Below are 17,995 nucleotides of genomic sequence, written 5' to 3'. Positions count from 1 at the left end.
AATTGACGGCAACGGCAACGTTCCAATCGATCGTATTCCAGAAACACCCACTTGCAAGATAGAAACATAGAAACAAGATGATTTAAATCCTCATTTTGTTTGGACAATCATGTCATAAGAGCATCTAAATTATCTATATTTTGTGTTATTGTCTATCCATAGTCAATATTTTTATACTAAATATCCACAACAGTTTTAGCCACATGTATTGTGCAAAAAATAATAATTTTGATTATATTGAGAGTGGATGTGTCTGGATTAATTTATGGGAATTAAACATTAAATTCCTTCCATCTGGCATATAAGTTTCATGACAGTGAGATTTAAAAATCATGTTATGTTGTGAATCCTTGTGTGAATGGGATTAGTTTGTTATTTGAATACTTAGGCTATTTTCTTAAGAAATGGATAGATGTTTAGATCTAATAATTGAATTTTGATTAGATTAATTGATTTGATGAAACTGATTAATATGAATTTTTTGTTGGGTATTTACTATTTGTTTTAGCGTTGAACTTTCTAATTTCTACCTTTTTTCTAAAACTGCAAATAATAACTTGTTTCTGTTACTGCTGTTCCTATACATTTTAAACAGATGTCTCCGAAGAAGAAATGCAAAATTGTTAATCCAAATGCTCAGCAAAAGAGACTGATTTAGACAGCATTCGCAGAGATTATCTGAATTTGGACTACTCCAAATGTGATGATCTACAGGACATTATTAATGGGAAAGTAGTTGGTGGAAAGGCATGTTATGCGTGGTTTGAAGAGCAAAAACTTTTAGTTTAACCATATAACCATATAACAATTACAGCACGGAAACAGGCCATCTCAGCCCTTCTAGTCCGTACCGAACACTTACTCTCACATAGTCCCATCTACCTGCACTCAGACCATAACCCTCTATTCCTTTCTTGTCCATATACCTATCCAATTTATTATTAAATGATAAAATCGAACCTGCCTCCACTTCCACTGGAAGCTCATTCCACACAGCAACCACTCTCTGAGTAAAGAAATTCCCCCTCATGTTACCCCTAAACTTTTGTTCCATAATTCCAAATCACGTCCTCTTGTTTGAATCTTCCCTACTCTCAATGGAAAAAGCTTATCCACGTCAACTCTGTCTATCCCTCTCATCATTTTAAAGACCTCTATCAAGTCCCCCTTAACCTTCTGCGCTCCAAAGAATAAAGACCTAACTTGTTCAACCTTTCTCTGTAACTTAGTTGCTGAAACCCAGGCAACATTCTCGTAAATCTCCTCTGTACTCTCTCTATTTTGTTGACATCTTTCCTATAATTTGGTGACCAAAATTGTACACCATACTCCAGAATTGGCCTCACCAATGCCTTGTACAATTTCAAGGCAGTCTGGGTGTTTATTACTATTTCCGTCACAACGGTCAATTTTGTAATTAGCTACAATTAGGTAACTAATTAATTATATGCTTTAATTTCAGGTCATCTAAGTAAGATGCTTTATATTTGTTTCAGAATGCTTCAATCTATAAAAATTTAAAAATTTCATTCAGTTCTCTTAATTTTTAAGCAAGTGATGGGCTTTTGACTGTCCTCGATCACAGCTTTTGTGTTAAGCAATAGGAAACAAGATGCTAATTTCCGAGTATGAAATGGCCGTAACTTTTTTAATACTGAAGCTATGAAAGTGAATTAGGTGTCAAATTAAACTTCCTTTTATGCTTCACCTGATGGGATAAATTGAAGACTTGATTTTTTAAATCTCAAAATGTTGTAACATTGCTACTATTAGGATCAGACGAGCGCATTCGATCCAATTTAAGATACCAGCATCAAGACAGATGTGTACAGTAATTCATTCTTGCCCCGCACTATTACAGCATGAAATAGTCTTCACCCAACCATAGTTACCCAACCAGACGTAACTACATTTAAGGTAGTTCTTCTTCTCCAAGAATCCTTTATTGCTTAAGTCCACCCTCCGCCACCTCCAGTTTAAATTCTATTTGGGATATTTTGGAGAACCAACAATCACATTCAGACCAGCAACGTCCGATCGCCCTGTTTCTGGACCCACCCTTCGTGTCAGGCAGTGGGTGAGTGGAGCAAAAGTCACGGAAACTTTTAATCGGGGACTCTGCATCAGAAGTGCGGAAGAAATCAAGATGTGGAGAGTTTGGAGGCTTCCTCTCGCCTGCTATTTGTCAGCAGACGGCGGGCCGAATGATGGGCGGGGAGATGATCCAACCCCAGCGGAGCAGCGTTTATCTTGTTCTGGGACCATTGGCAGCTCAGGCCCGGGTGACAGGGGAACGGGCTGGAGTTGAGTAGATGGAGCCCGGTAACATTTGCCCAGACCAACCTTGGGTTTGCGGACTCCTCATTACTGTGGGCATTGTCCTGTTTCTACTCTTCCTCTTCCTCTTGTGTTGGTGGAACCGCGCGGTCTTTCTGTCTGTTCTCTCCGGTTACGGACCATTGCGGCAATCCCTGCGCTGCCAAGGTAGGAAACAGCACAGGATGAAGACGTGTCAGAATAATTGAGGGGCGGTGGGGAACCAGGACAGGAGATGAGATCTGGAGCGGATCGGCCGTGATGGCACAGAATGGTGCAGGGAGGTAGAGGGGCCGAGTGGAGGCCTCTAGTGAAGTGAGAGTGTGCGGGGAGAAACTAGACGCAGCCGGTCAGGGTGGGGAGGAGGGGGTGTGTAATGGATGTGAAAGATGCTGAATGATTAACACATTGTTTTCTGTACCAGTGGAGTGTTACGGTCGAGGGAATGTCCACACAGATATTGTGAGATTACTGAACATTTCCGTTTGTGAAAATCCGGGGCTACCACTTGTTCTCTTTATCTACAAAGTGTCCCGTGAAACTGTTGATCTCCGCAACGCTCTGCTGTGGATTGAAGGTAGGATGTGTATCCATGCCTCTGTACATTTCTGTGTATCTTTGTCCTTCTAGTAACAAGTGTGTCCCAAGCACCATTCTCCATGCAGCACTGGGGCTGCCCTGCTCTGTCGAGTGGTGTCTCACTCCCAACACTCACCCAATGTTGGCAGCCCTGCTTCTAGTAACAAGTGTGTCCCAAGCACCATTCTCCGTGCAGTACTGGGGCTGCCCTGCTCTGTCAGCCTTTAGATATGGGAGAGGAATTAAATAATCGCGTCTACAGCGCCATCCATTCATGCCTGATTTATCCCCTCTCATTCTCTTACATTCCTCCGGTACCATTTGGCCCTCTCACTAATCTCTCGGTTCGACTAAGGCCTCCACTGGTTGTATTTGAAAGGAAGGTGAGTTTCTTGTCTCCTGCGCCACTATATCGCCGAGCCAACATTTCAGTGAGTTGCAGAGAGAATGTTTCAGGCCAATGACCCGTCATCAGATGGGATGGAAGGAGAGATCGGTGATGGATAGAAAATTGGCTTCATGGAAGGAAGCAGAGAGGTTGATGGTGGAAGGATGTTTTTCGGACTGGAGGCCTGTGAGTAGTGGTGTGCCTCAGGGTTAGGTGTTGGGCCCATTGTTGTTTGTCAACTACATCAATGATTTGGATGACTATATACACATTTAAAATATACTAGACTAAGTGGGACCCGTTGGGTCCCATGTTCACACGGGAGGGCTGGTCCCCCAATGAAATATTCGACCTCGCCACCAATTCCAATATTGGTGGCCAGTGGGTGGGGTGGGGGGGGGGGGGGTGAGGAGGAGGAGGAGGAGGAGTGGCTTTCTGGAGCGCTGGAATGGGTGTTGTGGGCCGAAGGGACTGGTTTCCAGAGGGCTAGCTAGTCTCTGGATGGATGGATTCTAGGGCTGGCAGCTCAGTCACTCAGACCTGGTGGGCTGGCAGCACAATCACTCAGGGCTGGTGGGCTGGCAGCACAGTCACTCAGGGCTGGTGGGCTGGCAACACAGTCACTCAGGGCTGGTGGGCTGGCAGCACAGTCACTCAGGGCTGGTGGGCTGGCAGCTCAGGAACTGCCAGAAATTCTGCCCAAAACAGGTGAGAGACTCTGTGAGGGAAAAGGGGGAGAGAGTGGAGAATCAATTTTAGACATTTTTCATCTTTGTTTCATGCAGATTTCAAAAAATCTGCTTGAAATCTCAGTGAAAGGCACTTTTTCTGGACTGTCCTTGCCTGGCACGAGCCTTTTGGGCCAACATGCTCCTCCTGGGTTAATATGGACATTTTGGGCAAAAGGGACTGGTTTCTGGGCTGAAATGAGTTGTTTCAGGTAGGCCAAAATTGGGCTGGCAGTTGACTCACTCACTGACAGCTGGTGGGCTGGCAGTTCACTCATGTCTGGCGGGTACTCACACACATACCCTCCATCTCACACACATAACCTATCACACACACACACAAACTCACAGCCACACACACTGACTCACACCCACTGACTCACACACACACACAGTGCCAAACACAGTGAGTGCAGGGCCAACAATGCAATCCATTCCATTTCAATTCAAATCAAGCCAAGCACAGTGGGTGCAGTAAGGGCTTGTGCATTGACTCAATGCAAGTCAAGCCAAGCACAGTAAGGGCTAACCAATCATCATTTCACATCGCTGGCTAACAAATCATTTATTGCAAGCACATTAAGCGTTAACAAATAATCATTTATTGCAAGGACATTGTAGACTCACAGTTCAGTAGACTCACAGCTTAGAATCACAGTTGTGGAATCTCCCTCATGATCTTCCAGGCTCGCGACCGGCATCCGGTGCTTTATACTCCTGCCCCCTCCTGTCATAGTTAAGAGATGGGAAAAATTCTTGGGGTTGCTTGAGTGGAGGAGGACTGTGAGGCCCAAAAATCATAGCAATATGAGGCAGCATTTTTTCTAAAATCAATATACAACGTAGACCGGAAGTGGTCAAGATGAGACTTTTAGTACAATAATAGATTTGGACAAGTACATGGATGGAAAAGGTCTAGAGGGATATGGGTCAAATGTGGGCAGATGGGACGAACACTGAACAGTGAGTTTTACCTTAATCACTGGATTGAAAAGGCTAGGCTTGTATTCACTGGAATTTAAAAGGATGAGGGGTTATCTTATTGAAACATATTAAATTATAAAAGGACTGGGCAAGCTAGATGCAGGAAAAATGTTCCCAATGTTGGGCAAGTCCAGAACCAGGGGCCACAGTCTTAGAATAAAGGGGAGGTCATTTAAGACTGAGGTGAGAAAAAACTTTTTCACCCAAAGAGTTGTGAATTTATGGAATTCCCTGCCACAGAGGGCAGTAGAGGCCAAGTCACTGGATGGATTTAAGAGAGAGTTAGATAGAGCTCTAGGGGCTAGAGGAGTCAAGGGAAATTGGGGGAAGGCAGGCACGGGTTATTGATAGGGGACGATCAGCCATGATCACAATGAATGGCGGCGCTGGCTTGAAGGGCTGAATGGCCTCCTCCTGCACCTATTTTCTATGTTTCTATGTTTATAAAAAATTAGTTAAGTCTGATAAATGTCACCGTTAGGACAACGGCACTTTATGGCCAAGTTAAAACTCCACATTTTAACAAAGTTGAACTTGAAGTGTACAAGAATGTGCCAAATGTGGAAACTCTTGTGTATCTACCATTCTTACACTTTTGTAATTGACTGGTCCATATTCAGGGATTGTGCAGCTTACCTGAATGAGTACGCCATTGGAATTTGTTTTTAAAACATGGAGGGGACACAATGAGGCCTAACATCGAGGACAGGGGTTAGCAACCAATGGCCCACAGGCCGGATTGTCCCCCACCTCTCAAAACATGGGGGGAACAGCCCCCCCCCCCCCCCCCCTCACCAAGAGACAATACCGGGACAAACTTGAGTCCCAGTATAATCACTTGGACACATGGAGAATGTGGCACGGTCTGAATAAGATAATTGGCTGCACAGCAAGGTCAGGCAAGATCTTTAGTGAGATGCATCATTCATGAATGCTTTCTATTCCCGTTTTGAGCAGAAGGCTAGCAGGTTGCTGACACCTGGCACATCAGACTCGAATGTGCCTCTCCCCAGGGTAACTGTAGCTGAGGTTAGATTGGCCTTCCTGAGGGCAAACCGAATAAAAGCAACTGGCCCACACGGAGTTCCTGGCCCTGTCATTAGTAGTTACGTGGACCAACTAGTGGGAATATTCCCGGGCATCTTTAATCTCTCCCTACTCCGTTCTGCGGTACCCACTTGCTTTAAGCTGACCGCTATCATCCCAGTGCTGAAGAAAAGCAAGATCTCATGCCTAGACGACTACCTTGACATCCACCATCATGAAATGTTTTGAGAGGCTAGTTATGGAATGCAACAAAAATCCAGTCTACCCAGCAGCCTTGACTCAGTGCATTTCACCTACCGCGACAACAGGTCCACGGATGATGCCAATGTCCTAGCCCTACACTCATCCCTACAACACCTGGATAAGAGAGACACCTATGTCAGACTCCTATTCATAGACTGCAGCTTTGCCTTTAATACCATTATACCATCGAACATCACCAAACATGCGGGACTTTATGTCAGCACTCAACTCTGCAACGTTGATTTCATGACCAACAGACCCCAATCAGTGAGGATAGGGGACAAAGCATCCTCTATGATAATCCTCAACACGGGGGCTGCACAAGGATGTGTCCTCAGCCTCCTGCTTTATTCCTTGTACTGAGAATATGCAGAACTCGGGATACTCTAGGATTAGGTTAAGTATTCTGTCTCTTGATCATGGGATACCTCGTGGCTGATTGAAGTTAGGTTTCACTTTTCTTACTGTGACATTTTGTAAACCATGTGATGTTCGATGCTATTGTGATTGGCTAAGATGTATTATGCTGAGTATGATTGTAATTGGGTGGAAAGATTGTCTCCACCAATATAACCATGTGATACTGTAGTGACTGGTGTAAAAGATTAACGCCCATTGTAAGCTACCTCCTACTGTATCAACTATAGATATGCTAATTCCTTTGTTTGAGCAAATGTTTCTCTGTGATTGTGCTGGGAGAGCTTCCCAGAGTAGGACAGAGAAGCAAGGTCACCAGGGTGAAATAAAAGATTGTTTAAAGTATTCTAGTCGGTGTTTTCACTGAACGGACTAAGGGATATAAATACTTGTATTATCAGTACACCCAGGGTTGTGCAGGCATGTACAAATCTAATTCAATTTACAAATTTGCAGACGACATCACCATTGTGGGCTGGATATCAAATAATAATGAAACGGAGTATAGGAAGGAGATTGAGCCCCTCATGACCTGGTGTTGAGACTACAAGCTTTACCTCAATGTCAGAAAGACAAAGGAGATAATGATCGACTTCAGGAAACAAAGTGTTACACATACAGTTTGCAGCCACAGTGCCCAAGTAAAGAAGGTTGAAAACTTCAAATTCTGAGTTAATATGATTAACAATTTCTCCTGGACCACCCATATTGAAGCAACGACCAAGAAAGCTCACCAATGCCTCGACTTCCTTAGAAGGTTTAGGAAGCTTGGCATGTCCCCTATAACTCTCAGATGAACCACAGAAAACATTTTATCCAGATACATCACAGCTTGGCATTGGGACAGCTCCATCCATGACCGCAAGAAATTGTAGCGAATTGTGGACGTGTCCTAGACCAACGCACAAACCAACATTCCTTCTATTGACTCCATTTATACTTCACGCTGCCTCGGCAAGGCCAATAGCATAATCAAGGACGAGTCGCACCCTGGCCACTCCTTCTTCTCCCTTCTCCCATCAGGCAAAAGATACAGAAGTGTGAAAACGCACACCTCCAGATTCAGGGACAGTTTCTTCCCAGCTGTTATCAGGCAACTGAACCATCCTACCACAACCAGAGAGCAGTGATGAACTACCATCTATCTCTTTGGTGATCCTCGAACTATCCTTGATCAGACCTTGCTGGCTTTATCTTGCACTAAATGTTATTCCCTTTTCACATATCTATATATACACTGTAAATTGCTTGATTGTAATCATGTATTGCCTTTCTGCTGACTGGTTAGCTGGCAACATAAGCTTTTCACTGTACCTCGGTACATGTGACAATAAAACTGAACTGACTGAACTAAACTGGCATTTTTATCGTTATTGCGAAAGGGTTGGTTTCAGACCAGAGAGATGTTTTATTGGTCCAAAACAGTGTTGATGAGGGCACACCTGGAGGACTTGCACAGTTTACTTCCTCTAACAAGTTTGTTTCTGTTTATTGTTGGAGTATGAAAGAATGAGGTGTGACCTTATTCAAACATACAAGACCATGAGGGAATGTGACAGATATTGAGACATTTCTAGTAGTGGGACAGCTACAAATGAGGGGCTATAAATACAATACAAGTGGCTGGACATTCTAAACTCGCTCTCGGAAGGTGATAATCCCTGGAATTCCCTGCCCCAGAGAGTTGTGGAAATATATATGTCTAAGGTTATATGGTTATATGGTTATAAGGTTGAGATATCTGAATCACTAAACAATAGATGCTTACTTCAGGGACTATCATCAGAACTTTACAGTAAGAAAGCTGGCAAGTTTAAACTTCAGCCCAACAGCAAGAACAACCCTGAACTACATAGTCTGCCATGTTAATTCGTCATCTCCTGCTGAGCAAGTCAAGCAGTGGCTGTTGAGGCAGAAACTGTTCATGTTTCAGGTCAACGAGCTAATTAGAGAGAAGTTCTGATCTGAAACATTAACTGTTCCCCTCAGGTGCTGCCTCACCTGCCGCTGCATTGTTACAAGTGAAATACCATGAAGCTCTGTCCTGGGACCTGAGATGGTCACCATGTGCTGGGCCTGGGGAGAATACACCTGGAACACTCCAAGGAAGGATATCCCTGGGCAGCAGTAAAATAAATCCATTCCCGTGGTGAGGCATTGCGTTGAGGAAAGGGTGAGGAAGATTGGCTGATATTTACTGGAACTCAGAACAGAGAGATGTGATCTCACTGAGACACTAAGGTGGGATAGGGGGAGAGCTGTGAGATGCTGAGTGGTCAATCAGCTGGCTTTGCTTTGTCATTTTGCAGGAAGTGTCTAAGCATGTAGAAATAATTGAGGTATAAACACTCAAGGATAAGCAATTTCAACATTGATTAATTTCTCAATAGAGTATCGAGGAAGAAAGAGAGAAGACATCTGTGCTGTGATCCTCCTGGAGAAGTCTTCAGATACAGACAAGCCGGTGGAAGTTGATCACCTGGGAACGTTTGATGAGAAAACTGCAGTTGTGAGAATTCGGCTGATCCCTTTTTATGGATCACGTGAGAAGCTTCAGAAGGGCCCCAGAACCAACAGAGCGATGGACATAATCAAGCAGAGCATCCTGGGGTGGCAGAGTGAGTACAGGTTTCAAGGCAAAGCTTTGAGCATTTAGTAATGCCAGCTGGTTACGATACCCTTGTGCCTGCCATCCTTGCAGCACCAGGCGATGGGGTTGTGGGGAGGTGACGGTGAGTTGCTGCAGGAACAGGTCTTGTGACCCTGGACCTCCCCACCCTGTTGCACTGTGGCCATTCCTCTCCCTCCTCCATCTCATTGGTCCCTATCTAACCGTGAAAGCAGTGACCGTGGTCAAACTCCCTGGATCAGTGACATCCTTTGGAAAGTACGAGTGGTGGCCTCTCCTGGTCTTGTCCACAGGTGACTCCAGACCCACATGGTTCCTTCCAATCTTCACCGGAGACATAACCAGGTTCACCAGACATCATCTTCCCTCAGGAAAACAACCATATAACCATATAACATATAACAATTAACCATATAACAATTACAGCACGTAAACAGGCCAGCTCGGCCCTTCTAGTCCGTTCCGAACACTTATTCTTCCCTAGTCCCATCTACCTGCACTCAGACCATAACCCTCCATTCCTTTCCCGTCCATATACCTATCCAACATCCAATAATTTTCCGATTACAGTGGCCTCACAGTGATTTCCTGTAAGCCGGAGTGATGCAGAGTAGCCAGAGATTCCCTGTTTCCACTCCTCTTCTCCACAATGAATAGTTATAAATGGGTCACAGTCACAGGATAAGGAGATGATTGTTTAGCATTGAGACCAGTCCACAATTCATTACTGAAACTTGCTTTGGACAGTGATCAAGCCCTCCCTGGTTCCTTGCAAACATTGCTCTTCAAATCCAGGCCTTGGATAAGTCATACAAAGCATTTCCCTACAGTTGTGTATTTAGGTGCCTGGAACTGACTTTAAATAACACTCAGATACGGAAGTAAACTATCAAACTTCATTATTCCAGGACTCCACCTTGAGTCTCCCCCAGCGCATGCGTCCCCTCGCACAAGATATAACATATGCTAATTATATCCCATACATCACACTGCTCCCCCTTTAACTTGGAGGCAGGTAACACCATTTATATAATATACACCTCACCTACTAACTGCCTCTATCCCAGTCCGTAGTTCTGTGTTGTTCCTCCAAAACCAACATCAGTCTCCAAGATCCTTTTTCCAACCAAGTCGATGGATTTCCACTTTCTCCACATTTTGTTTACTTTAGACTTTACAATGTGGAAACAGGCCCTTTGGCCCACCGAGATCGCTCCAACCTACACACTAGGAACAATTTGCAACTTATAGAAGCCAATTAACCTACAAACCCACACGATCACAGAGTGAACGTACAAACTCCATACACTAGAACCCACAGGCAGGATCAGACATGGATCTCTGCTGCTGTGAGGCAGAAACTCAACCTCTACCTGACCACTTTGTTCTGGCCGCTTCACTCATTCTGTCCTTGTCTCTTTGTGAAAGAAACATTTTGAAAACATTCTGTTCTCATTGACTAATTTGCAGCAACCATAGAGTTTTGTTTTTTTTACAATTTGGACAACCATGACCGTGTGCTTTCCCACCAATATCTACAATGTCAACAATGATGAGCATCCTCACAATTTCTCTGCCATCTTTTGACTAATTCCTGAAGATTACTATGATTTGAGACAATATTGTAAGTCTCCCATTGCAACATCTTTAACTCTGACAGAGCACTGCCTGGGCCCTTTATCCCACAAGGTTTATGATTCCTGAAAGAAAAGTACATTTGAAACCTTCAGCTATTTCACTGAAACATTTGCCACCGTTTATCTCTTGACACTCATTATCTAGTTTCCCAATATGTCCTTGCCAGCATTGCACAGATGCTGAACAATAAGTCAATATAAGTTCTGACTTGTCCAGTATGTCATCAATCCTCTAGATGTTATGACCCCAATATCAGACTCAACTAAATCGCTCCCTAACATGACATACAATTCCAGCAGCACATGCTGCAGCCTCTGTGTGTGACGGGGAGGTGATGGAGGAAACTGTGGGTCTCATATCATCTGTTGGTCACTGTTGCACATCCACCTGTTTGTTCAGTGACAGTCCCATATCCGGCATTGGACAAGTTGTGTCTATCTGCATTGGACATTGTTCCACGGATAGTGTTTACAGCAGGGAATCGGGACGCTTGTCCTGACTGGTTCATGCTGGTATTTCTGTTCACCACCAGCTACCTCCCATCCCTCTCTCTCACTCCCCTCAGTGTGTCCTTCCAATCCTCACCCATTGTCTGATTATCCAGCTTCCCCTTCTTCAACCTCGCCCAGTAGTAGGGAGTTTCACCTTCCTGCCTCTCTCCGGGGTGAAGTTTCCCCTGAATTGTGTTTAATTTCTCTGTGACAGTTCTGTATCAGTGACCCTGCATCCAGTTCCAGCCACTAGTGGAAGCATCTTCTCCCATCAAACCCTTTTGTAACATTGAGACCGTTCACCAGGTCAACTCTCGTCCTTCTCATTCCCAGTCTGGACAGTGCTACTGGCTGGGACCACTCCTTGTAAATCTGTAATGACCCCTTTTCAGCACCACGGTGACCAGAAACATGTGCTGTGTCCCAAGTGTGTTCTGACCAGGGCTGGTGACAAGGTTAACATAACTCCTGCACTTTCCACTCTGTCCCACTGAACTGGAGCCCAGGGTTGCATTTACATGAGTGACCTTGTTAATGTCCATGGGTGCCGGTGTGACTGAGCACAGGGGATGTGGTGGGAGGGCTGGGAGTGGGGACGTGTGCATCATCCCCATGTTGTCACACAACACTGCAGTGATCCAGCACTGTGCTCTCCCTCCTGCAAGGGGGAATGTCGGCGTGAGTACATCTGTTGGAGCTCATCTGTGTTTCCTGTTTCAGGCAGCCCTGCAGGAGGAGACGACTGATACCCTGATCCACCACCGTGTGGGGAATCTGCTGCCCAGACCCAGGCTCAATGCTGCTGCTACTTCCCACTTCAGCCCCCACCTGCTCCGGGCCAATAAATGAGGAGATTAATTCTTTACATAAAGTTGTTTGTAACCATTGATTTAACAGTTGAATTAATTTTGATAATTGCATCAAACTACTTTGGAATCATTACATTTAGTTTAGATTATTATTGTCACGTGCACTGAGCTATAGTTAAAAGCTTTTTTGTTGCCTGCTATATAGTCAAAGAAGAGATGAGACATGATTATACTCATATTACGTATTGTGATGGAACTGGGCAGTTTCGGAAGCTTCTAAATCAAGAACAAGTTTTACAATAAATATGTATCCTAACGGTTCAGAATTTTTCTTCACATTCTGTCGTTTACAACCATTTATTTTACAGCTGAACCTGGACTCTGGAAACAGGCGAAACTTTAAGCTGTATTTGGGTCTTAATCAGGAATTTGGGGTTAATCAATATTGAACTCAAAGTGCCTTGTCTTCCCCACCCAGAGCCCTTTGTAATACCATTTGGCCTGTTTTGCATGTGGCATGTGCCTTTAAATTTTAGACTGCCTGTTATATTGTGGGTGGGATTTATGACATGTTTGGGTGTGTTTGGAGCTAAGATGCTTGCACAGAAGTTTAGTTTTTAGTGTAGTTTGGAGCGTGTAGGGAGAAGGTTAACCCTGCGACCATGCAAGCCATGCGAGATCATGTGAGTATTAAAGGAGATCATGCCAGTGTTACGGAGACACGAGGAGTTTCCTAATGTTTAAAGTAATAAGCTGGAGTTCGATGGAGATTGCAGTAACGTCGGAAGAAGTTTGGATGTATTTTACCGTTTTCTATCAACAATAAAGCATTTATTAATCAATGCTGTGTTTTTGAAGACTTATCTGTGAAGAAGCCCTGAAGGTCTCTGTGAGCCAGATCGCATGCGTATCGAAGATATTCCCCTTATCCCTGCTCATCCATTTAGCGACTAGGGAGTTAATTTCCCGAAAGATATGAAATTCTGCCGCTACACCGACAGATTAATTTTCCGAGTGCCTTGGTAAGGTACTGCACGTAAAACTGCTAAAGAAGATGAGAGCCATGGTATCAAGGGCAGATACTAGCATGGATAGCAGGTTGGCCGGGAGGCAGAAGGCAGAACGTGACACTAAAGGGGATTTATTCAGGTTAGTTGCCAGTAACAAGTGGAGTTCCACAGGGGTCGGTGCTGGGGCCGCTACTGGTTGTGTTGTATATATCAATGATTTGTATGAGGGGATTGTGGCCTAGTTTACAGATTATATGAAGACAGATGGAGGGGCAAGTAGTGTAGAGAAGGCAGGGACTCTGTAGAAGACTTGAACAGGATGGCAGAGTGGGCAGAGACGTGGCAGATGGAATAAAGTGGATATTTTTATTTTTTTAGTAACCAAAGTTATCAACGTATAATTTTTTGTGTGTTGGAAAACAAAATATAGTGGCACAGCTGGTGGACTTGCTGCCTCACACGCCAGAGATCTGTGTTCGATCCTGTCCTCGGACACTGTCTGTGTTGAATTTGTACAATCTCCCTGCAAGCGTGTGGGTTTCCTCCCACATCCCAAAGACGGATTGGCTTTGTAGGTTAACTTGTCACTGTAAAATTGTCCCTAATGTGTAGGGAGTGGGTGAGGAAAGTGGGATAACAGAACTTGTGTGAATGGATGGACAAAAATGCTGGAGAAACTCAACGGGTGAGGCAGCATCTATGGAGCGAAGGAAATAGGCGACGTTTCGGGTCAAGATCCTTCTTCAGATTGATGTGAGGGTGGGGGGAATGGGAAGAAGAAAGGAAGAGGCAGTGACAGTGGACTGAGGGAGAGCTGGGAAGGGGAGGAGAAAGCAGGGATTATCTGAAATTAGAGATGTCAATGTTCATACCGCTGGGGTGTAAACTGCCCAAGTGAAATATGAGGTGCTGATCCTCCAATATGCAGTGGGCCTCACTCTGGCCATGGAGGAGACCCAGGACAGAAAGGTCGGATTCGGAATGGGAAGGGGAGTTGAAGTGTTGAGTCACCGGGAGATCAGGCTGGTTATTGCGAACTGAGTGGAGGTGTTGGGTGAAGCGATCGGCAAACCTGCGCTTGGTCTCACCGATGTTGATCATACGCTGAATAATTCAACTACAATTTTGTTTGGAAGTGGAAAGAAAGAATATAAATTGCATTCATTGCAATGTGCAAAAATAGTTGAAGAATTAAAAAGAATTACTGTATTGTAATTTTGCTGCATGCCATTGTGGTATATATCATAGGTACACAAAAATGCTGGAGAAACTCAGCGGGCGCTAGTGGTATATATCATGTCTTGATTGGTGAATATGTCTAGTTTGTGACTTTATTTGAAGCAGAAATAATATGTGAATGCTTCATTGAGCATAATTCTGACTGGTAACTACCTTCGTCCCGAGCACATTATCGCACTCGTCATGCAAGCCGTCTTAAATGACCACCTAAACTGTCATTTGGCAACCTAAAAAGCTGCCAAGGTTGCCCGGCTGGCAACAGGGAAAAAAATTAAGTGAGAGCCCTGCAAGGTGCATAATATTTTTGACACTGTCGTCGGCCTTTCTTACATATGACAATAGACAAAAGGTGCAGGAGTAGGCCATTCAGCCCTTCGAGCCAGCACCACCAATCAATATTATCATGGCTGATCATCCCCAATCAGCACCCCGTTCCTGCCTTCTCCCCTTATCCCCTGACTGCTATTTATAAGAGCCCTATCTAGCTCTCTCTTGAAAGCATCCAGAGTAACCGGCCTCCACCTCCTCTGAGGCAGAGAATTCCACACTCACCACTCTGTGAGAAAAATGTGTTTCCTCGTCTCCGTTCTAAATAGCTTACTCCTTATTCTTAAACTGCGTGTGGCCCCTGGTTCTGGACTCCCCCAACATTGGGAACATGTTTCCTGCCTCTAGTGTGTCCAAACCCTTAACAATCTTATATGTTTCAATGCGATCTCCTCTCATCCTTCTAAACTCCACAGTGTACAAGCCCAGCTGCTCCATTCTCTCAGCATATGACAGTCCCGCCATCCCGGGAATTAACCTTGTAAACCTACGCTGGGCTCCCTTAATAGCAAGAATAGGCCAACAAGCCATTCGCTTGTCCTGGGTCTCCTCCATGGCCAGAGTGAGGCCCACTGCATATTGGAGGATCAGCACCTCATATTTCACTTGGGCAGTTTACACCCCAGCGGTATGAACATGAATTTTGTCCATTCGCTTTCTTCACTGCCTGCTGTACCTGCATGCTTGCTTTCATAGACTGATGAACAAGGACCCCCCAGATCCCGTTGTACTTCCCCTTTTCCCAACTTGACGCCATTTAGATATGCGCTGTAGTCTCTAAACAACCCTTCGGTAATTTTCCTCGCCCTCCATTTCAGAATAATAGTGTTTTAAGCCGAGAACTCGACACTCGCACTGGAAACAAATGAACAAATAAATAAATAAATAAACGCAGCTTCCCAGCTCCTTGTCTCATTGGCCACGCTGGTCTGTAAATCGGTGTCAATCTGGTGGAGCATCTTGCTCTAGTCGTGGGGGTGGGGGATTGGGGGGTGGAAGGGGCCTCACAAGTAGAACACCTTAGGGGCCTCTCTTCATCTAAATCCGCCCTGCTCTGGTCTGAGTGACAGGGGAGCGGTGCAATAGTGTGGTAGTCGTGCGGTTCCTGCACCGACATCGAGCCGCTCCTTTATTCAGAACAGTTTCCTGCTTGGTGTTTTACTCTGGTGTGAGTGTGGATGCCGCTGTCTGCTCTCGCCGTGTTGCCGTATCTATGGACACCTTTCGTGCGCAGCGTTCCCGAGGGATTCCCTGGGCTGTGGCCAGTCTGACCGCCCTTTATGCGAGTTCCCGAGGAATCACATGGATACTATCCAGTCTGACTGCCCTTCCTGTGTTGTGTTCCCGACTCTTCACCTGGTGGAACCAGCGGGAAACCGTCCCCTGCCAAGGTGGGACTGAGCAGGAGACGGGGAGTTAGAAACATAAGAAACGGCAGATGCTGCAAACTTGAGCACAACACGGCGCTGGAGGAACTCAGGGGGCCGGGCAACATCTCCGGTGGAAAGCGACCCTTCATCAGTCTGCCCATTCCCTCCATAGATGCTGCTTGACATGCCGACTTCCTCCGGCACTGTATTGTGCTCAAGAACTGGTGTCCGAACTATAAGGGAACGTTCATTGAAACAACTCAGACCGCAGGGGACACGATGGAGGAGATGTGGAGATGTGGGTTTCCACCAGTGACAGAGTCTGAATGGAGGGGACAGAGTTAAGGATCAGGGCCGGTTGTGTCAAACTGCCTGGCGTGGAAACTATCGGTAGATTCCCGGGGATTATCTGCCCCGGACCCCGGTGGAGAATTGAACTCTGGGGATCAAGCGGAGAGGAATAAATGTTGGAACAATAGGGAAACGAAGGGCAATGGGGAAGTGGAACAGGAGAGATGAAATTAGCTGTGGAATTCTCTGCCTCAGAGGGCGGTGGAGGCAGGTTCTCTGGATACTTTCAAGAGAGAGCGAGATAGGGCTCTTAAAGATAGTGGAGTCATGGGGATATGGGGAGAAGGCAGGAACGGGGTACTGATTGGGGATAGTCAGCCATGATAGAAAAATAGAAAATAGGTGCAGGAGACCATTCGGCCCTTCGAGCCAGCACCGCCATTCATTATGATCATGGCTGATCGCCCCCTATCAATAACCAGTGCCTGCCTTCTCCCCATATCACATTGAATGTGATCACATTGAATAGTGGATCTGGCTCGAAGGCCCGAATGGCCTACTCCTGCACCTATTGTCTATTGTGTGTGATAGCAAAGAATGGTGCAGGGAGGTAGAGGGGCCGAGTGGAGGCCTCTAGTGATGTTGTGAAGTGAGAGTGTGCGGGGAGAAACTAGACAGCAGCCGGTCAGGGTGGGGAGGAGGGGGTGTGTAATGGATTTGAAAGATGCTGAATGATTAACACATTGTTTTCTGTACCAGTGGAGTGTTACGGTGAAGGGAATGTCCACACAGATATTGTGAGATTACTGAACATTTCCATTTGTGAAAAGCCGGGGATCCCACTTGTTCTCTTTATCTACAAAGTGTCCCATGAAACTGTTGATCTCCGCAACGCACTGCAGTGGATTGAAGGTAGGATGTGTATTCATGCCTCTGTACATTTCTGTGTATCTTTGTCCTTCTAGTAACAAGTGTGTCCCAAGCACCATTCTCCGTGCAGCACTGGGGCTGCCCTGCTCTGTCGAGTGGTGTCTCACTCCCAACACTCACCCAATGTTGGCAGCCCTGCTTCTAGTAACAAGTGTGTCCCAAGCACCATTCTCCGTGCAGTACTGGGGCTGCCCTGCTCTGTCAGCCTTTAGATATGGGAGAGGAATTAAATAATCGCGTCTACAGCGCCATCCATTCATGGCTGATTTATCCCCCTCTCATTCTCTTGCATTCCGCCGGTAACCTTTGGCCCTCTCACTAATCTCTCGGTTCGACTAATGCCTCCACTGGTTGTATTTGAAAGGAAGGTGAGTCTCTTGTCTCCTGCGCCACTATATCGCCGAGCCAACATTTCAGTGAGTTGCAGAGAGAATGTTTCAGGCCAATGATCCGTCATCAGATGGAATGGAAGGAGAGATCGTTGATCGATAGAAAATTGGCTTCATGGAAAGAAGCAGAGGTTGATGGTGGAAGGATGTTTTTCGGACTGGAGGCCTGT

General features: G+C 45.5%; 1 protein-coding gene across 4 annotated transcripts in view; it reads left to right on the top strand.

Annotated features, from left to right (window-relative positions):
• The first annotated feature begins 2,250 nt into the window (after nt 1-2,250).
• LOC116967540 overlaps nt 2,251-17,995 on the top strand; it is a 41,813-nt gene continuing 26,068 nt past the window's right edge. For all 4 annotated transcript variants that reach the window (XR_004410251.1, XR_004410250.1, XM_033014171.1 and 1 more), the window contains exons 1-4: nt 2,251-2,484; nt 2,741-2,893; nt 9,093-9,320; nt 17,266-17,418. Coding sequence is in view for 2 of the 4 variants with exons in the window: in XM_033014171.1 (XP_032870062.1) it covers nt 2,313-2,484; nt 2,741-2,893; nt 9,093-9,320; nt 17,266-17,418 (706 nt within the window). In the remaining 2 variants the exon portion in view is untranslated. The remainder of the gene's footprint in view (nt 2,485-2,740; nt 2,894-9,092; nt 9,321-17,265; nt 17,419-17,995) is intronic.

This window comes from Amblyraja radiata, chromosome 40, assembly GCF_010909765.2.
Source record: "Amblyraja radiata isolate CabotCenter1 chromosome 40, sAmbRad1.1.pri, whole genome shotgun sequence".
Taxonomy (NCBI): Eukaryota; Metazoa; Chordata; class Chondrichthyes; order Rajiformes; family Rajidae; genus Amblyraja; species Amblyraja radiata.
The sequence above is the reverse complement of the archived record's forward strand: the minus strand, read 5'-3'. Positions and strand labels throughout refer to the sequence as shown.